At 49.9% G+C, this 21,520-nt stretch overlaps 1 protein-coding gene across 2 annotated transcripts in view; it reads right to left on the bottom strand.

The window, feature by feature from the left end:
* MYO10 (myosin X) overlaps positions 1-21,520 on the bottom strand; it is a 95,719-nt gene that overhangs the window by 32,658 nt on the left and 41,541 nt on the right. For both annotated transcript variants that reach the window (XM_012721828.1, XM_012721829.1), the window contains 2 exons: positions 2,458-2,582; positions 2,263-2,377 (listed from right to left, as the gene is read on the bottom strand). In XM_012721828.1, coding sequence (XP_012577282.1) covers positions 2,263-2,377; positions 2,458-2,582 — 240 coding nt within the window. The remainder of the gene's footprint in view (positions 1-2,262; positions 2,378-2,457; positions 2,583-21,520) is intronic.

A 21,520-nucleotide genomic window follows, 5' to 3' on the forward strand; every position in this document is an offset into this window, starting at 1 on the left:
CCCCGCTGCGGGGTAGGAGGTGCTATCATGGGCACGCCCAGCAGTCCAGGAAAGGGAATCTCAGCTCACAGGAGCGGATTTGACTCAGCGGCCGAGGAGACACCGGCCAGCAGAACGCCTGCACCCTCAGAGGACTCGGGGGCCGGGGCCGGAGTCCAGGAGGCCACAGAGAAGGACAGGCGCTCACCTCACCCAAGCCCTCTGTGGGGAAAGGGTCAGACTATCCCACCGGCTCTGCACTCCAGATCCAGACAGGTGTCACGTCAGGCCACCAGGCCACCCACTCACGTCTAGCTTGGCTTTTAAAGTTCCCTGTCCGTTCACATCTCCCTGGTCTCTTGAGTCGGTGGGGTGTGCACTCTCCTAGGGACGCTCTTTGTCCCGGAAAGAGATGGTGCTGTCTGATTCATCAGCCGTGTGGGGTCCTTATCTCCCAGGACGTGGTCAGCTAAAAAGCCAGTGTCTTCTTAAGTCTGTCTTCCCATGGGAGTAAGGACGGACTGGTTCTTCACAGATGAGGTAAGGACCCCCCAACCCCCCCACGTAAGAATGGGGTGGAAGATCACGGGCATGCGTGGGGTCACGCCAGCCCCTACAGAATCAGGCAGTGAGGCAGGAGGAAAACCTCAGATCGCAATATCACCGCAGCCTTCTGATTAGACTCCGGAGCGGGACCTCCCTGGTGGTGCAGGGGTCGAAGTCTCAGCACTAGCAGGCTGTCACCACCAGGCAGCTGACCCACAGGGTGCAGGGAGGACCTCTCCTATCTCCCCGCTGCTCCCCTCAGTGGTGGGTTTCAGTCACCTGCCTGTTCTGCTCCCCAAGGGCCCCAAGTTTCAGAAGGGACCACAGACTAGGCCGACACCTGGTTTCAGCCGTGGGAGAGTCTAAGCTGGCCCAGCTCAGCCGTGTCTGGATTCTTGATGCACAGACACCGTGAAAGACTCAGCCCCCGTGGCGACGCCTGCCGAGTGTGTCACACAGCTGTAGATGACCGGCCCGACCCCTCCGCCACCCTCTCCGCCCTTCCAGACACTCGTGTCTCAAATCCTCGGCTGCCTGACGTTCCTTACGAACGTCCACCCTATAGCACCCCTCTCTCAAGGACAGGCCCCGAGGTGATGCCTGAACACCTCACCTGTGGAGAATGAATTTCTTAAGTCCCCTCAGCATCAGTCCCGCATCTCATGCTAGCTAAAAGCTTAACCCCAATGTGGGGGTGTGTTGAGGTGGGGTGTCTGGGAGGTAACTGGGGTTCGATAAGGCTGTGCGAATGGGGGCCTGTGATGGCATTGGCAACCCTAGAAGAAGAGGTGGAAAGACCAGAGCTTGTTCTCTGCACACAGAGAATATGAGGCCACAGCAGTGGGCACCCTGCTGGCACCCTGGTCTCAGACGTCCGGCCCCCGGGCAGTGAGCAGTCAGTGTCTGTTGCTCGGGCCCCTGTCTACGGTGCTGTCGGAGTGTGAGCTAAGACAGTCAAAGTGTAAGAAGTGTGTCGTGTCCCCTCTTCCTCTGCTCCCTTAGTTGAAACATGGCTAGGAGATGACAACTCAAAATACGTCTCTGATGAGGCTCTGGCCCTTGGGGCCAGGAGGTGGAAGCGACAAGTCCATTTCAGACTTGACATCCTTAGACTGCACCTGCCCCAGCGGCCTGCCCTCCCAGGGTCACCCTCCCGTCTTTCCTGCGAGACGAGACCCACGACGGGGTGGGAGATGGGAACAAGAGTGGAACAGCCCCTGACGGGGGGAGAGCTCACACGACCATATCATGGCTCGTTTTCGGGGTTCAGGCCAGACAGCCCCCCACTTTCGGGAACCAGGGCCTCTGTTCACATCAGCACATTCAAAGAGTAGATCCCCTTGGCCTTCCAGGTCTGCTTTTGGTGACGTGCAGGACTGTGCTGTGTCCGCACCAAGGCAGACCTGCAGCCAAGTTACCCGGGGCTGGAGTCTCGCTTCTCAGACGCCCGAGGCTGCCCCGGATGTCACAGGCGGGGTCACTCTTCAGACAATGTGTGCTGACTGACCGAATGACTGCACGCAAACACAGGCTTCTGTGTTGCAATGTCCACGAACCCTGTGCCCTTTGAGTAGTCAAGGACTTCAAAACATTCCAAAGATGCTGCAGGGGCTTCACAAGCATCTTGCAGAGGTAAGAAGTGACAGGCGGGCGGCGCCTTAGAACCTCAACCTGACACAGGCCCCCCCATGGCTGCGGGTGGGGGCGGTGGGGCGGGGCAGGGACACGCTCCGTTACCTTGGTCTTGCCCAGCTGCCACTCGCTGTTGGAGGCGTCATAGAGCTGCAGCAGGGCGGTGCACTTGCCCCTGATGTCGTCAGGCAGAGCCTCTTTCCTCATCAGCACCTTATACCTGCAAGGCAAGGCGCCGAGGGTCACCTTTTGCACCCCAACACCCCCCCCCCATAAAGGGTCCACTCGGCCACATCTTGCCTTTTATAAAAATCCTGAAAGGGTCTTCGCACCGCGTAGCCAGCCTTGCGGATCCTCACGGTCTCCAGCATCCCCGAGTACCGCAACTGGTTGAGCACAACCGCCTGGTCAAACTGGTCTGGCATCTAAAACCAGTGGGGAGATGAGAAGATAAAGTTGGCAAGGCCATCGCCACGCACACACTACCTACAACAGATCCTGCCCCTCCATCATGGATTTCTGGAGTCCCAAACATGGTACACCCTCCTCCCCAGATACACCTGCACTATTTCCTGACAAGAGTCTCCTGACAACAGTGTCTTAAAAGAGACTCACAGTTCCTTAGCATTCGCATGGTTTGATCGTCATTCTGTTCCACTATTTCAGCTCTGTTTTCCTAAGAATCAGTGTCACCTGAATGTTGTGTTATTTGCTTTTTAAATTTTAATGCGTTTTTGGCTTGTCAATAGTGACCCAATGGAGAACGGGGAGAGAGAAGACTCAAGTAAGCACCCGTGGAGAGAAGACACAAGAAAAATGTATATGTTCACAGTCTCTATCCAGTCCAATACACCATTTATCGAGAGCAACATGATGACAAATCCACTCGTCTCAGAGCCTACAGATAAAAGACAGAAACTATGGTGATGGCACATGGGTGATCTGGTGACGGGAAGCCCACAGGGATTTCAACTGAGATGGAAAAAGGCACAAAATGATGAAAAAATACAATATTATATTATTATATTAAAAAAAAAAAAGAGGAATTCGCACCAAGGGTAGGGGGATCAGGAGGGAGCCCGTATCCAGGCCGCAGCCTAAAGTCAGCCACTTCCCGCGGCAGGTTTATGGGGCAGTGATTTGTTTTCGAATCCAGACCCTCATTCCCTGAACTAATCTGTTTTTGTTTGTTTGTTTATCCTGCACCAGGGTGAATAAAACCACTGCAAAATGCTTCATTCTTAGAACATGCAAAAAGATGGAAGTGGCTGAAAGGTGGCTGAAATGTGTGGCCCGGAGAGAGGCACAGCCAGTGAGCGCCTGAAGCTGTGTTGTCCACACTTACCAAACCGGCCAAAACACACTGCGAAATGCTCTGCAAACCTCCCTCCCAGCTCTGCACAGAACCACGGCCACAGCACCAGATAAACTTCTCTCTCGATTCAGAACCAGAGAGAGGCAGTGTGCTGAAGGCATCTGGTCAAACTGCTCTGTTCTGTTTACTGAGGGGAAAAAATGCAGCCATTCACCTGCAAAGACTAGAGTACAGCTAATCTAAAATGCAAGTAAAGCAGCAGGCTTGGTCAACTTTGTTAAATCCACAATCAGAGAAAGGGTCTAATCATTGAACGCCCCAAGACTTTTTCACTTAAGAAAAAAAAAAAAAATCTCGAAAGCTTTCACTCTTCCTACCCCAAGCTGTCTTTCCCGGCTGCCTGTCCTAATGAAGCTCACGTAGTCCCAGAGTTTGGCCCTAGAGCTGTTAAAACAGTCCAAAAAATATCCCTCCCGGGACACCCCACTCCCAGAGTTCAGCTAAACTCACCATCTTCCAGTCTCTGCAAGGACATTCCACCTTCTGCGCAGCTGAGGCCAAAATTCATATGGAAAACAACCGCTACACTGACCTTTTCACCGCGGCTAAAGACACTGAACAATAATGAACACCATTCCTGTGCTTTAAAAAGTGCTCGGTCGCCATGACAACCCCTTCCACTCTCCTGCTAATTAGTGTGGTGGGGTTGTGGGGTTTCCAACAGCCCTGAGAGGGCGCCCCCAGGAGTGGCCACTCGGCCCCAGGGAGCACAGCCATTGTGTCTCTGCCCCTTCCCAGTAATTTAACCAGGGGCCGGGTATCTCCAGGCAGACTGTCACCATGGGCAACGCACCCCGAGATCACGAGGGGCCTAAGCCAGCATTTCTATTGGTGCTATTGGTGGTGCTTTTTTTTTTTTGCTTTTTTTTGCTGCCACTTCCTTTTCTGGTGAGTTTCATGCTCAAAAGATGACACAGCTGGAGGCTGGACCAATCGCAACTTAAAGGTATTTTGTCTTTTCAAAACTTTGCTAAGCACTCCCCTGGTCTGAGGTAGCTGGGCTTGCAGGGCTGGGTCTCCACCCACACAGACGCTGCAGGAGAGAACAGGGAGATGTGGATGGTGACGAATGGGTTGGATTTGGGAAGCAACAGTGAGAAACTGGGACCAATTCCAGTCCCAGGGGGCTGGTCTGCGTGTGCATGAACTGAACTGGACTGGACTTTCTTAAACCCTACTAGGTGGGGAAGTTTCCTGACACATGCCCAGGAGGATTAAAATTAAGAAGGGGGCTTTCTGTTTTCTCTCACCAACATCCCCCACCAGAGCGAGTGTCTGTTCCGCTGATGAAGCTATATGGCTGAGCACTGTTGCCCCAAGCAGGTAGTTGTGTTAGGGTTCACCCGAGGCTGTGCATTCTGGGGTTTGACGTGTACCAAGCTGCAAGCATACATAGATCAGTTCTACCCTCTCACCCTCCTACCCCAACCCTGCCTCTCTTATTTTCTTTCAAGGCAGTTTTATTTTATTTTATTTTTTTAAGATTTATTTATTTGTGCATACAGAACTGGGGTACAGGCCAGAGGCTCAGGGACGGCGAGAGGCTTCACCAGAGACAGAGTGGGGAGCAGAACAGGCAGATCGACGAAGTCCACTGCTGAGGGGAGCAGTGGGCGGGTCAGGAGGGGTCTGCCACGCCCTGTGGTCACCTCCGGGGCAGACGGGGATCGAACTCATGCGGAAGCGGCTTTAGATTCTCAGTGCTGTGTTTTAACCCGCTGCGCCACCAGGGAGGGCGGGCAGTTTTATTTTTTTAAGATTTATTTATTTTGCTTAAAATACCTGGGGTGCAAGCCAGAGGTATGGGGGAGCGAGAAAATTCACCAGAGACAGTGGGGAGCAGAGGGGAGACAAGAGAGATCTGCTGAGTCCTGGGGGTCACTCCCTGGCCGGGGCTCAAACCTGTGCTGCTGATAGCATCACAGCACTGAGACTTAACCCCTTGTGCCACCAGGGTGACCCAGACTTGGAAACTTTAAATGAGCCAGATGTATGGTGTGCTTATCCTATCTCAATACCTCAATACAACTGCTAGATTTTGGGGTACTTAAAAGCCAGACCAATGTGAAGGCGCAGCAAGTGAACTAGAAGGGGTGGATGCAAAAAAGGCTTGTCTCCTGCAGGCAGGATGAAATATATTTAGCTTTAGGTAATTGAATAATGTAAAAAAAAAAAAAACAAAAAAAACTTCCTTCCCTACAATCTGAAAAGGGGTGTCAGAATGTCCCAGCGAAACCAAGGAGAGAGCTCAAGTCTCCTCTGCTAAAACCAGCCAGGGGCGGGCCTTGGCCCCTGCAGCTCAAGCTCAAAATCTAAATAAAAGGCTAAAAGGCTGAGGGGGTAGCTGTGCTGGGAAGCTGGAAATGCATTTATGCACCAATGAATCTGATTACCCCCAACAGCACCCCGCCTTCTGTGATTTCATAAATGTTGCACAGGCAGTAAGTGTGACGGTTAGCTTAGAAACTCACCGGCCAGAGCAGCAGGACAATCAATCTTTGCTTCTCTAATGGAAGAAAACAGTGTATGATCTATGGGCTCCCAACGTTCTAGCGCCTTTTAGCATTGCAGAGATTTCAGACACCAACCCAAGAACCTTGAAAAGAGCCCACAGAGGTGGCATGGGGCAGGAGGCAGCCTGTGGGATCTGGCTGGAGTCAGCCAGGACTTGGGGGAGGAAGTACTATCTGTGTGCTTGGAAGACAGAGCTTGCTCCATCTGTAAGGATGGCAGAGCCCAGTGATGGCAGAGAGCCAGCGCTACTGAGCTGAGACTGTCTCCCCACGCTCACAAATAGTGGCCCATTACCAGGGGAGGTTGTGGGGGTAGGACAAGCCAGAGAGGAGGGGCCTCCACGCAGCTGCATGGTTATACAGGCTCTGTCAATCCATCGTTACACAGTATCTCCTAAGGTGAGGGGAGGATTCTCTCCAGAAGCCATGGCCTGCATTCATGGACAACCACATAGCTCCCTACTATTTACAGAGGCCTTATTTTGTGCCAAAGAGGAAAATAAACCGAAAGTGAACACAGTGATCTAAAGAACAGAAAATGCACGGTACTCCCCTTTCACCATGGCTGACAGGAAGCTCAAATTCTCAACTGCCCCACTAATTAGGCATTTTTCATTGTGCTTTCATTTGTGATTCTTCTCAGAGGCGAGTCAATGGATGTCTGTTTCTTTATAAAGCATGAAAAGCTTGCTATTGTTAAAGTCTAGCATTAATAATTAAAACAAACAAACAAACTATTGGGCTCTTCCTGGTTTCCAGAGGGTTAAAGCACAGTACTAAGAAGCTAAAGCCACTTCAGCATGAGTTCCATCCCAGCCTCAGAGGTGGCCCACATGGCACAGCAGACCTCTCTCCTTCTCTCCCACTGCTCCCCTCAGCAGTGTACTTTGTCAGTCTGCCTGTTCTGCTCCCCAATCTGTCTCTGGTGAATCCTCTCACCGCCCCCACACCTGTGGCCTGTGCCCCACTTCTGTGTGCACAAATAAATAAATCTTAAAAAACAAAAACAAAAACTATTATTCTCCCCCAAAGATCTCCTCTTGACTAAAGAAATTCAAGTGCTTCTTAGCAGCCTGAAGAATCACAGGTTGACACATGTGAGGTGCAGACACAGAGGCCTGGAGGGGACCAGTAGACCGGTGACTACTGTCCCCCCAGCTTGTGGCTGAGAAAACTGGGGCCAAGTCAGACTGCATGCCTGGTCTGGGCCAGTCTTACTATCTGCTTAAATCAAACAGTTAGAAAAGAAGGTCTCAAAGAGTTTAGTTTCCTAAAAAGTACTTGTGGGTCAAACTTGGACTCAGCAAGCCATAGCTTACTAGTGATGAAGTGAAACACTGGGGCACAGTCCCCTCGACCATGTAACTCCTGGAGGGATGGGTTGGACACTTCTCTAGGGCAAAGCTGTGCTGGAATCTAGGCAACGTGCTGTACCGTTGCACCCCAGGAACCCCACAGGTAGTTTCCAGAAGGTGGAGACATTCTGAGGGGCCCAAGTACAGATAACACAAAAACCCTGACGCTAAGGACCTCGGCAACCAAAAAAGGACTCACCACACTGTGAGTTCAACGAAATAACCAATATGGAAATAACCAGAAGACAGAGGAAGCCTTTCGGAAAACCAGATTGTGAGACGTGAGCAAACCCATCCTTGATCACTCTCTCCCCGTCAACACAGACCATGAAAGAGGCGGACGACAGCCCAGACTAGCGGTGAACTTTCCAGAAGAGACAGAGGTAGTGGGTGATCTCCACACGGCACACCCGACACTCTTAGATTGTCGTTCAACATTACTCCCATGTAAAAATGATAACCCCAGACAACCTCAAAGGTTCTTTGCTTAGATGAACTGCAGGTAAGTACAGACACATTGATTTTCAATGATGAACACCTGCAACTTTGTTATAAATCAACGTTACTTTAAGATCGAAAAAAGACATTATAAAACAGAATACTCAAATGTTCTCTGACTCACTCTGTGCTCCAGCCCGGCCTGCATCTCTTGCCTTTGCTCTGGGGACCCAACACGGGACTCGAGGAGAGGACACAGCTGAGAGTGACAGTCAGAACACAAAGAACTGCATGCGGGACACAGGCCCGCAGATAACCACTGATTTAATAAAGACGGCTTTTGTTTTAATAACAAATACCGACCACAATGAGATAACTTGTGGGAGTTTCTGAACAGAGGCGGGAAATGTGTTTCCAGAATGGGCTCTTTCCTCCCTCGCTGGGGAGATTAAATTATTGAAAGTCTAAAAAGCCGACCTCGATATGATCACAATGTCTTGGACACTATGCAAAAGCAAGCGTTACTTATTAACTGAGCCAGAAGTATTCATTAACACCCCGGGTGTGCACAGCCAGCCCCACCCCAGCCTCTACCTGAAAACAGGCAGCTCTTAGGGTCCCAAAGGCAGAAAGACAGGGAGATCTGGACCTGGACCCAGCAACCCGGAGGTCAGGCAGGGGAGACGAGCAGCACCTTAAAAGCTGTCTCCTTGCCCAGTTCAGCAGTAGATGCAGCCTTTTTCTTAAGCTTCGTATCTTAGAAGATTTTTAACCGCCACCCCCCAAATGAGTCGACTGTTTCTCTGAAATTCTAAAATTAATCTTCTAATTAAAGGGTTCTACTTTTTCTCACTGTATCTTTAAAGGAGCCTTGACCTACTTCCTCCATGTGAAGGGCTGTAAATTTTATTTATATACCAGTTAGACCTGGCCCCAAGGGCCTTATTATCACACAGTCCATAGCATACGGGATTCGACCAGACAACCTAAGAAATACAAAACAAGCTGATTTTGTAGTACAATAACCCACTCCGTGACTCTTCAGGGGAACCACAGCTAACAGGATTCGGTGTACTATGTCTATTTGTGTGGTGTTACTCTACCCCCTTCGACTTAAAACACAAATTAGCAAACTATCAAATCACACTTTTGCTTCCTCTTCTTCCACGACCTAAGTAAAGGTTCCAGAAGACTTTACCAGAAGTGGGCTATTCCACACTGAGACCACAGCCTTCAGGACCAGCTATCGACTGAGAGGGCCCACCACAGGACTGCCCTTGCGTTTTACGAGCAACAACAACAGTAAAATTATATGAAAAAGACCTAAGATCTTGCAATCTTTATTTGGTCCACCCTGTTCCCCAAAGCGAGTGATACACCGATTAATAAACCCTGGGCAAGAAGTTCATCAGGCTGTGAAGTTTTCTAAAACATGGCAAACGGAAACAGCAAGATGCTTTTGCTGACTGTGAACAAGCAGCAAACAAAGGCCAATTAAACTCTCCACAAAGGTTCCTTGTACTTACCTCAGACCTTTCTCTCCCCGCTTCAAGAAGTAGTTTACAGTGTTGCCATTCGCTAATTTTCACATTTTGAGAAAAGTGGTAGATGCTAGTTTCCTTTGGAGAAGTGGTAAACCCTCACCCAGGTGAGGCTCAGGAGACCCATATCTGACTATCACAATCTGTGCTTCAGTCCCAGAGCAACTTTCTCATGCACGGAAGCCAGGCTTCGAACCACACCCCTCTGGCCTGGTCCAGTTATCACTATCACCCCAGGTAAGGAAAACTCCGAGCCATGGAAGCCACTGTGTTCGCCTCAGAGACACACAAACCCCAGGCATTTTGGCCCTCGCTGGTAGTGCAAAGGGTTTAAAGCACTGCACTATGAAATTTGCATCAGGAGTTTCAATCGGCCTGGGAGGTGACCTCCAGCACAGCAGACCTCTCCCTGCTGCTCCCCTCAGCAATGTACTTCACCAATCTGCCTGTTCTGCTCCCCACTGTATCTGATGAATCCTTACCCCCTGTACCTCTGGCCTGTACCCCATTCTTGCATGCATAAATCTAAAAAAAAAAGGGGGGGGCAGCATTTCAGAACACACACACACACACACACACACACACGGAATATTTCTAAGGTGGCACTTCAGCCTGTCATTTCTGTTCACAGCTCCCACCAGCATTAAGACAAAGGCTCCTATTTACCTTCCCAGTTGACAGGTTCCTCCACATACTCTTCATTTAAATCACATTACAGCTAACGCCAGCTTTTTCTTGACCAAAAGTTCCTGTCTTACGTTGGCCAAACTAAAGTCTCTCACCCTGACCTTCCTCCCGTTTGTCCTTGATAGGGCTCATGGATCTTGTAAGGGTCCCTCAAATATTCTCTTCCTCGACAAAATTGTTCCCAAACCACCTGACTGCTGGGGCCAGACCCTTGATCCTCCTCACAGCCCATATTTTTGCATACCTACTAACTAGACACATAAATTCTCCCCTTTGTGTTACAAATTATTTCTGGGAAGGAGCTGAAATTTATTAATTTCTCATCAAATTGTCTCCCATGAGACCTCCCGCTTCAGATGTGCTGACACTACCCTATTAAATAAAATCGCGATTCTGTTTCAGCTGTTTCTGAAGTACTTGTGTTTGGAAACAGGATCAAAAAGCACAGTTCATGAGAGGAAACCCTGGCTTGGATTTTGCTAAACATCAACAATGCTCTGTGAAAGCCACACACTGAAAAAAATAAGTGACACACTGGAAAAATAGGTGAGCAGTAGATGTCTGGAGAAACTGTACCCAAACACACGACGACTGTTTAAAACTCAGCGGTATGAAAACGACAGCCCAATTTTTAAAACAGGCCAGAGAGCTGGACGGACACTCCTCCAGAGGTAGAATGCTCATGTGGAGAGATGGCCAGCTGCCGTCAGCCACTGCAAACTACAACTACCAGTCAGGAGGATTCAAGTCCAGGGCAGCAGAGGAAACCAAATGCAGGCAGATGTGGAACAACAGCAACATCTGGCTGACTGCAACCACCCAGGCGATTTCTTACAAAGTTACAAAGCTAAACATCAAGTTACAATCCAGCAATCATGCTCCAAGGTATTTACCCAACTGAGCTCAACACTTAGGTTCCCACAAAATTTGCACATGAATGTTTTGTAACAGTCCGGCTCTGTCAAAACCTGAAGCAATCAAGATGTGGCTCCACAGGTGGACGAAGGCAGAGGTAACATCTATTCAATGGTATTTTATGATATTTAGGTATTTTGTAGAAAGATTTATTTATGCATACAGAGCTGGGTTCAGAGGTGTGTCCTAGCAGGTCAGATCTTGAACAGTTGTGAGCTTATCTGTCACACGACATCATAAAGCCATTTGATAATATTTTGAGTGTAAATGACAGACTGAAATCTACAGGGGCGATAAGATGAAAGGATGTCTTCCAAGTCAATATTAAAAAATAGCAGCGTCCTCCAGGGACCACATTCTACCAATGAACTGAGCACACTACCATTACCTTAGTCCTTACAGCCACAAGCTACATCAGCCCATGACAATCAGTGAAAAAAGGTATTATGAATAGAGAGTTGACCGTGTTTGGAAACGCTGCCAGCGGTCATGTGAGCAGCACTGTCCAGTCGCCTCTGTGCTGGCACCTGCCACCCGCAAAGGGACACAGAAGTTCAAGCTATTTTCACTGAGTAGACTCAGTGAACGGGAGGGACACGACCCAGCACCCGCATCTTCTCACCTGAGGATCCCTGCAGCCAAAGCTCCCTCCGAGCTCCCACATTTACAGACACGTTCAAGTCTGACGTGATTCCTTTTGAGCAGCTGGTCCAGAAATGCTTCTGCTCTGGCTTGTGTATACGAATCTGCACAGCAGTGAGAGCCCAAGAATACCAAGGACAGGCAGCAGCAAGAGCGCAATAATGCAGCAAATGTGTCCTCAAACTTCCTGTGCGCCAGGCTGTCTGCTGCTTCAGAAGCTAGCTCTCCTTAACGGCAGCAAGCCTGCAAGTGAGGTACCGCCCCTCAGAAACAGAGAGGTGCCTTCACTGAAGGAGGGCCACAGAGCTCCGCAGACATCAGCCAGCACAACCAGCCACACTGCTTGCAGGAGCATGTCCGGGAGGTTGTGGGAAGGGGACTTCCTGCAGTCCTGAATATTTATCATTTAACAATGGAGTCTATTTCCTGGTACATTTCTTCTAAATATTCCTGAATGAAATTCATCACAATAGCCAGCTTGGTAGGAAACTGGAAGCCAACACAGAGGTAAACTGGGACAACTGAAACCCAAAGGAGACAATACACTTCATGAGAGCAGAGACCGGTCAACCCCAGCCTGAGCGACACATCCGGCCCGCCACCTGTTTTTGTAAATAAAGCTTTATTGGAACACAGCCATGCATTGTGGGTGACTGCTCCCACACCACAATGGCAGAGGCGGAAGCACTGATTGTCGACAGGTACAAAGCTGATGGGCCACTGACTTAGGGAATGAAAGCCAGGAACTTAAGAGTGTGAAAAATGAACTGTGCTCTGAAGGTAAGTCTACAGAGATCTCCAGAACTCACATGAAAAAATAATGCAAATATCCCAATACATGATTAAGTTGAATTTCTTTGAATTTGGAGCGTGGCTAGTGGCGAGGCCCACATTACAGACATGAGTCAAGTCTGTATTTCTACTGGTCAGTGCTGCTAATAAACGAGGCTGAGCCTCAGTGAGAGCTGAGTGTGAAGGAGTGAGTCGTAAATGACAACGCTGTCCCCACGAGCTTGACACCTGGAATCGTAACACAAAGGAAACACCAGCCTGTATTTTGATACCAGGTTTCCACAGAGTATGTCATTTACCCAAAACACTACCTATTTTTCAAAGATGGAAAACACATGTGCACCCAAAATGCGAACTAAGAGGCCCTGTGAATGGCTTGCTAATGAGGCTGACTTCAAACAAATCAGACCTGAAGAACTTCCATGATTTTCAAAGAAAGTAGGAAATGTCGAGAAAGGAGAGTCACAAACACAGCGCATGAATTGTATTTTTCCTAATACATTTATATTTTGTCTCCAAAGTCCTTCCCAAAGATTCCTTGGACATGGAGTTGATTTGATTTTTTTTTTTTTTAAAGATGTGTTTATTGAAGCATGCAGAACTGGGGTACAGGCCAGAGGTGCAGGGGTGGTGAGAGGCTTCACCAGAGACAGAATGGGGGAGCAGAACAGGCCAACTGATGAAGTACAGAGGGGAACAGCGGGTGGGCCAGGAGAGGTCTGTTGCGCCATGTGGGTCACCTCCAGGGCTGGGGATCAAACCTGCACTGAAGTGGCTGCAGCTGGCTTTCAGTGCCGTGTCCTAACCTACTGCGCCACCAGGGAGGGCCCTTTTTTTTAACAAGCCATTGAGGGCAGCATCCTTAGTGTCTATGGTAGTGATGGAAAAGACAACCACCGGGCACTGAAGCGGGCCAAAATGGGGCACACAGCATATACACTTGGGGCCCCCAAGCTGGCAAGGAGTGGCTGGCGAGGCTGCTAGACCTCAGAACTGGCCCAGAACACACATTTTCTTGTGTCCCGGGCCACGGGGCCATCTGACGCTCAGCTCCCACTCCACGCGAGTCCCACACCTGACCCCAAATCCCAGAAATGCATTTAACGCTTGGTCCAGCACTTCCTTGAGTCTCAAGAATATCCCCCCCCCCCCGGCCTCTTTCTTCCATTACTGCTGTCTGGTTTCTTGCTTTTCACAGCCGGTCCCGCACCTGCCGGCCTCTCTCCCTCTCCGAGGCTCGCTGCGTTCTCCCCTGAACACAGATGCAGACCCCACTCTGCCCCGCCGGGCGATCATGACTTCTCAGGGAGCTTTGCGGCCAGGCTGGGGCTACTCCCTGTTGTCTTGGGGAGCAAGCAGCGCCTGGGGCTTTCAGGGGGACCCCTGGCACTCGTGTAGTGTGCCAGATCAGAGTGGCCTTGCAGGAGGGGATGGTCTGGTCCCCCAAGGCTGCTGAGAAGTCGAGCTAGGGTACTGGAGACCAAGGTTGGCGTTACCTTTAACAGGTAACGAGGGCCTGTGAGGGTGAGAGAGCAAGCCAGAGTTTCATGTGCCATGGAGAGGCAGGCGCAATTTGAGGGGCTAGCTCCAGGTCACAGGTAAGCACAGCAGCCAGCTTCTGCTCTCCTTGTAGGGAGGCAAGAGGACAGGGCTTCCGCTTTACCTGTGCCAGGTGCCAGCCCACAGAAGACGGGCAGGGAGTGAGAGTAGGCATCAGGTAAGTCTATGACAACGATTTGCTTGCAGTTTGAGCAGTAGCACTCAAAAATGCCAGTCCACGAATCAAGAGATAATAAGAAAGAACTGTTCTTTGACCCCTATAGTTTTGTTCTTTTTTTTGAAAATATTTATGGATGGATACAAGAACTGGGGTATAGGCCAGAGGTGTGTGTGTGGGGAGGGGTGAGACTCACAGAGTAGGGAGAGAACAAACAGATCTACTGAAACACACTGCTGAGGGGAGCAGTGTGTGAGACAGGAGAGGTCTGCTGCACCCTGTGGATCACCTCCCTGGCTGGGGATCAACCTGCGCTGCAGCTTCATAGTGTTGCACTTTAACCCGCTGCATCACCAGGGTAGACTCCTGAGAGATGTTGTGCTATATAGAAAGTGCCAGTGGCTCTCTGGAATAATCGTTTGATTCACAAATCTACTGTCGTAATATTACAACAGTGTTCATTCATCTTCCATCAAGTACTAGACCTATTTTCCTTTCTATTATTTAAGATCAAGTCAAGTTCCATGAACAGGGAAACTTTCTCTTAATCCGTATTCAAGCTTGATACCAGCATCAAAATGTGGTATCATGTCCTTGTTTTCTCCAAAATGTGTACAGAGAAATAATGTTTTCCACTGATCTGAAAGGAAACTCGCCCTCTCTGATCACTGCAGCGCTATTTATTATAGGTAAATTAGGGAAACATGTGTCCCAGAACAGGTGAACGGACTGAGATGTGGTGTATATTCACAATGGAATACTACTTGGCGATCAAAAAGGTAAACCCATGCCATTTGCAGCAACATGGATGGCTCAGTACTAAGTCAAAGTAGAAGGATAACTTCAGATGGCTCCATGAACATGTGGGATATAGTGCTAAACTGATGTCAGAAAAAGACAAGCTTTAAAACTAACCCTTGACAGCTGACTCCAGAACAGGACAACGAAGGAGAAAAAGAGGTGAAAGAACAAAGAGGAAGAAGCACAGTGGCCATGGTGGTGGGCTACGGGTGAGAGGGTGCACATGGTGGTGATACCTGATGGAGGCACCCCAAATTACCTCAGCTAAAAATATTCCAAAAAATAAAGTGTTTTTCTTTCTGCCTGTTCACTTCCACACCTCCCATTCCTCACCTGAAGCTTGATTCTCCAGTGGGGCCCATCAACCCCCCTCACGCTCCATGACTGGCACATCGGCCTGGGGATGACATCAACCAGCCAACCAGCAAACTCCTTCACCGCGACCAGATGGACATTCAGTCTTCTGGCTTCCCGTGGGGAGAGGTTCAGTCACAGGCCCCAGTGTGGCCTAGATCCAAGCAGAGAATCCAGGACCAAGGAGATGGTCTGAGGAGCTCCCGGGGCATATTTTGCCCTCCAAGAAAAGAACTCCATTTGGGTCAGTTCTGCCTTTTCTTTCAGGGGCCTTTTCTTTCATAGGACAAGGCCCTTGTTTGCACCCAAGGGCATAGCAGATGCTCAAAAGCTGTCTGTTTAAAGGACTGATGAGGGTGGTGGTGCACGGGTTAAAGGCAGCCCTGGTAAGCTATCACCAGCCATTGCTACATGAGTTTGAGTTTTTTTTTTTAATATAAAAATCATTTACATATAACTAAATGCAAAGGAAGGCACAGCTGGTTATAGTATACACAAGCACAATCCAGCATATGCAGAATTAGCGAAAAAAGCTTCGCATCCTGATTAGTTACTGAAAACCACACAGTGCGCAGACTTCTGCTGTCTCACCCGCTGTTCCCCTCAGCAGCGGATTTCATCAAGTTGCCTGTTCTGCTCCCTGCTCTGTCTCTGGTGGATCTTCCCAACCCCCGCACCTCTGGTCTACACGCAGCTCTTGTATGCATTAATAAATCAATCTTAAAAAAAAAAATAGAAAGGAAGAATACAAGGTAAGAGCCCTTTACCGTGCAGGTATGAGAATAAAGACTCAGGCAGACAGGCCAGGCTAACAGAAAATATCTTAGAAATTGCTTTAGGTGATTTCACTGTGGAGAGAATTGCCAAGGCCTTGGCTGGCCAGTCCTCAGTAAAGTCTCCTTTTTAGAAGGAAAATGAAGGCCTGGTGAGAAGGGGGTGCCGGGGAGGGCAGCTTCCTAGGAGTCCTTTTCTCTTGCTTATTCATGTATTAAAGTGGTTGCCTGCAAGTCATAATGGGAAATTAGTCAGCCTTAGACACAGCCAATATCTGTTAAGGATAAATTAGGGAAACCACGAAATAGTCTGCTGAGCTGTCGGGAGTTGCTAGGAAACAGGCGGTCAGCAAGTCTCAGAGGCCAGGTTCTTCCCAGCCCAGGCCGGCCGGCCCCTCACGCCAGGCGGGAGGCTGCTCGGAGCAGGCCCGAAGCTGCTAAATGCCAGATGCCCCCCAGGGCCCTCTACTGAGGGGTGCGGGCCCAGAGGATGGGACATTCCGCTCACCAGCATCTGGGAACTTCTTCAAGACACAGGTGGTGCCAGAGAATCAACATGAGGAGAACTTTTAGTTGATGGTTCCTCTGACTAAGCAAAAATGGAACAAAACAGTGAAGCAGAGATGAAGAGGAGACGACAAAAAGAGGGAGAGACCAAGAGTGGGGGAGGGCCGGCGGGGAGGGGGAGGCGGGGCAGGACACTGCTGAAGCCAAGACAGACACAGAACACAGGTGTGACAAAGAAGCGCTGTTCTTCCCGCGCTTTCTCCTACCCTGTCCTCGCGATGTGCTTCAGTGACCCCACTCCACACTGAACCCCGTATCCCATTCTGGGATTTAAAGAACAGTTTCCAGGGTTCTGATGCTCTCCCCCACAAACCTGCACTACCTCGAAATAAATGTCTGTCCTTGGGAGGACCTAATGGGGGGGGGGGGTTTGTTCAAAGAGCAGCCCCGGAGGGAAGGAGCCCCTTGGTAAGCGTCCGAGATCCTTAGCGTCCATCAGTGGGCTCTAAGGCCGCTGTGTCCTCTGTCCATAGTGACAGATAGGACAGTTATTATTAGCCACCGTGACCACTGATGACTCCTGAGTGCTAGGGGTTCACGGCTGCGATCACAGTCAATCCTAAAGCCTAACCCCCAACACACACACACAAAGCAAGCGACCTGTGTGCCCCTCCTCGGATGAGACACCCCAGAGCTCACAGGAACCGTGACCAGCAGCCACAGAAGCCGAGGGCTTCCTAAATTTCTCCAGTCCTCCTGATTCTGCTGCAGCTACCGGATCTCAGCCCAGAAATGTGCAAAAATAATCGGTTTTATCATCCTCTTAACCATCCACCATAGCAAGGACAGGCTGACTTATTTGGACAGATTGACAGCAGCAGACTCCCTCTGCTCTCTGGGAAACTGAAAGCCTCGATCCTTAGTCCCGGATACTTAGGAAAAAACAAGGCCTGGGGTATTATCGGACACGGAGTGGATGGGGCAAGAGTTGAATTAGAGTTTAAATTCACTGATTTAGAAAACAACTGGCCTCCCTGGTGGCGCAAGGGGCTAAGTCTCAGCACTATCAAGCCATTGGCAGCCACTGCAGCAGGAGTTCGATCCCCAGCCAGGGAGCTGATCCACGGGGCGCAGCAGACTTCACCTGTCTCCCTGCTGCTCCCCTCAGCAGTGGATTTCAGTAGATCGGCCAGTTCTGCTCCCCACCCTGTTTCTGGTGAGTCCTCTCACCTCCTGCACTCTGGCCTGTACCTCAGCTCTTGAATATATAAATAGGTAAAATAAATCTTGGAGGCCCTCCCTGGTGGCACAGCGGGTTAAAGCACTGCACTAAGAAGCTAAAGGCACTTCTGCATGAGTTCGATTCCCGCCTGCCCTGCAGGAGATCCACATGGCACGGCAGACCACTGCTCCCCTCAGCAGTGAACTTCCTCGATCTGCCTGTTCTGCTCCCCACTCTGTCTCGGGTGAAGCCTCTCGCCGCCCCTGAGCCTCTAGCCTGTACCCCAGTTCTGTATGCCCAAATAAATAAATCTTTAAAAAAAAAATCTTGGAGTGGGAAAGAAAAGAAAACCACAGGACCAGAGCTTTTGGACAATGTGAGACATCACACAGTATGAGCACAGCAGTGAAGTTCCTGCTGGTTGAGTGACCCCCCCCCCCCATCTGGTACATGAGTTAGGATGGGAGAATCAGTCAGTAACCGAACAAAACGACTTTGACGCGACTTGTTTTCCCCTTCAGCCCTTCCTGATGCAGCACCCAGCTCCTTGCAGCTCATTCTCAATAGCCAACTGAAGAGCGTCCGGTCACGCTCAGAGAGGGTACTGAGCCGCTGGCTCCACACGGGCAGTTTTAAGACCCCACAGCACGGGGCAGAAGTGTTTCATCGACACCAGTTTGCCAACATCACCAGGAACTTCCACAAGTGACTTCGCCACCGGTTAAACACCTTTATCCACAGGTTCTGACAAGGAGGTGGAGGCGCTGGGGGCAGGCGAGGTGAGGGATGGAGAACAAGTGGCAATTGTACTATCGCTCATTTTTTTAATAGAGAAGTAGAAGGGGAAAGGCCTTCACTCTGTCTACACTGGCCGGGTGCCAAGTTTGTGCAAACCAGGAAATGCCTCCAAGAAGGCCCACTCGCTGATGCAACGGCAGGTCTCAGGCTGCCCATGACGCTCAATCTTTCTGCGCCGGGAGCCGGGCCACCCGCTTAAGCTTCCCAGGAGATGGAATCACGAGACGTCACCACCAGGTCCGACCTCCCTTCCCTTCTGCCAGGACCTCACCTCCCTACCCTGTAAGGTAGCTCTGAGTACAGGCTGGCATGGCTACATCCGGGGAAGCCCGCGGCCACCACCCCCTCACACCCCCAACAATCTCAGCCTGACAGGAACTGATGGAAGTTAGGTCCCACGATCAAACCCACAGGCCACCTTCGGAGCAGATACCAGAAGAAACAAAGGGAGGCCCTCCCTGGTGGCGCAACGGATTAAAGCGCAGCACTATGAAGCTTTCCACAGACACTGCAGCACGCCCTTGCAGGACCAGTTCGATCCCCGGCCAGGGAGCTGACCCCATGGTGCAGCAAAATGCCTCCTGTCTCCCGCTGCTCCCCTCAGTAGAGGACTTCATCTATCTGCTTGTTCTGCTCCCCGCTCTGTCTCTGGCGAATCCTCTCACCGCCCCTGCACCTCTGGCCTGTACCCCAATTCTGTATGCATAAATAAATAAATCTTTAAAAAGACACAAAAAGGGGAAAAAAGAAGCCAGACGAATTTTCCTCATCATTTCTCAAGCCACAGTGAACCCATTAAAGATGCTTTATCGTTAACTCCGTCTCGCAGGGCTTATTCATGTTGGTGGCTTAGCAGCAAGCCTGTCTAGGCCTCTACTTGTGTTTTGTAATAGCTTCATTTCAGCCATCCCAGGACAAACACTGCCCAGGCTGGCTCAAAGGGGATTCATATGCAAAGCTTGTCCCTGGCGGATGAGCTCCAAAGCTGAAATCTGTTATCTAAACTTGTTATGCATAATCAAACAAATGCATATTTTCTTGTCTCTCCAAAGAGACTTTTTAAAAGTTTCACTAAATAGTATCTAAAACATTTGTTTTCGGCAAAGCATTCACAGTGTAACTTGGAGAGAAGGGGGCGACATTTGTAAAAGGAAGCGAGTGCTTCCCAAGGGGACCCCAAAGCTACACACTATCCCCACTTTTATGAGAAATGCTGACAAATGCAGCTGCTGGCACTCTCGAAGTGCTTCAGCCTTTCAGGGAGGCTGGAAGCAGGGCGGTCATTCAGCTGAGGAATTGCACAGCAGAACAATTACGTCACCAGGAAAGGCAGGCTGAGAAAAGGGTGCCCCCCCCACTGCCCCAGTTAAAATTTTCTGTACTACTTGCTAGAAAAAGAAACAATAACATGTTTCACTAACTGTCTCAATACAGCAATGCATCAGGAAAATGTTAAATCTTGTGCAGTTTTCTATTTTCACCATCTATATAAAGTACGATCTTTGAAGCCTGAGCTGGAATAAGAATAAAAATTAAGCCGCACCTACATTCCATTTTGCACACGTGCAAAGGAAAAATAAGACCAAGATCCAAAAACACGAACGGGCACAGGCCCTTTCGCCCAGTCATTTGTAACCAGAGGCACTCTGTGAATTTCTGCAGACACCTGGGGGCCGGGGCAGTCGGGCACCCGGGGGGTGGAAGGCAGGCTGCTTCCCACCCCGGCATGGAGGACGGCCCCAGTCACAAAGAACTGTCCTGGCAGATGTCAGTGCCGCGTCTGAAAGGCTTTACCGGACCTGGGAAAGTGAGAAGCTGGTGCAGCCAGCACGGAGGCGGCGGGAGTGGATGTGAGAGAGGCCGTGCCTGCAGCCCGCTCTGAGGAGCCCGCCAGGTGAGGCAGACCTGCCCAGGGCTGGAAACTTTAGAGAACTAGGGAAAAGTAGGTTACAAAACTAGAGGACCAAAACCCGGAGGAGGGTTTCGGGCTGGAAAAACGGCGGCCAGGAGTACTCACCTAGGCTGCGAGCTGAAGGAGAGCAGCGAGCCTGCCTTTAGGGGCAGGCAGGTAAGGAGGTGAGGCCTGGCCTAAGTCTAGGGAACCAGTCCAGGGCTGGGGGGAGGGGAGAGGTTGGGTCAGAGAGGTGCCAGGAAGGAGGCGGGACTGGTGATGTCACAGGCCTGGGGGCGGGGTGGGGCCTGGGCGTGCAGGGCAAAAAAAACAGAACCTGTGAGATTTTGCCAGAAGGGTGGCTGAGGCGGCTTTGGGGGCAGAGCACTGGAAGAGGAACAGACCTGGGCTCTGGGAAATGTGAAAAGCAGACAACTCAAGGAGGTAGCACCCAGGCAAGCTCACGCCCACCTCCCCCTTCCTTTTTTTATACATACAGACACACAGAAGTACTTAATTAAAAGAAGAGGGAGAAGGAACTCTTGATGACATGAGAAGAAAAACTGACAGAATATGGTCCCAGGAAGGAAAGAAAAATGAAAAAAAGGGATGAGATGTGTTTCAGAAAGCCTGCAATAATTTAATGTCCCAGCTGCAGAGTGCATTCATAGTTTCTTCCAAAGACGCTGGGAAGTAGTTATCAGAAAACACCACCAAACCAAAGAATCTGTCCAATTTCACACAGGCACGATGCCACCATGTTAAGTTTTATTTCTTTCTTCGTATTTTCAAGGTTGCTAGTTCACTTTTCTATTTGTATTTCACCTCTTGCAAATTTCTTATTCATACCGTATCTCATTTTTTTCTGCCAAATGTTTTCTATTTTCTTATTCATTTGTAAGGGCTCTTTACATATTAAGGCTACAAATCCATTGTTACACATCAAACACACTTTTTCCTGTCTGCAGTTGGCAACATGTGTCTGAATACCATGTGCATATTCTGCTTTAGGGGACAAACTTCTGAGAATTTATCTTAGGGG

Source organism: Condylura cristata, unplaced genomic scaffold (assembly GCF_000260355.1).
Source record: "Condylura cristata isolate star-nosed mole 26May11 unplaced genomic scaffold, ConCri1.0 scaffold00007, whole genome shotgun sequence".
NCBI lineage: Eukaryota > Metazoa > Chordata > Mammalia > Eulipotyphla > Talpidae > Condylura > Condylura cristata.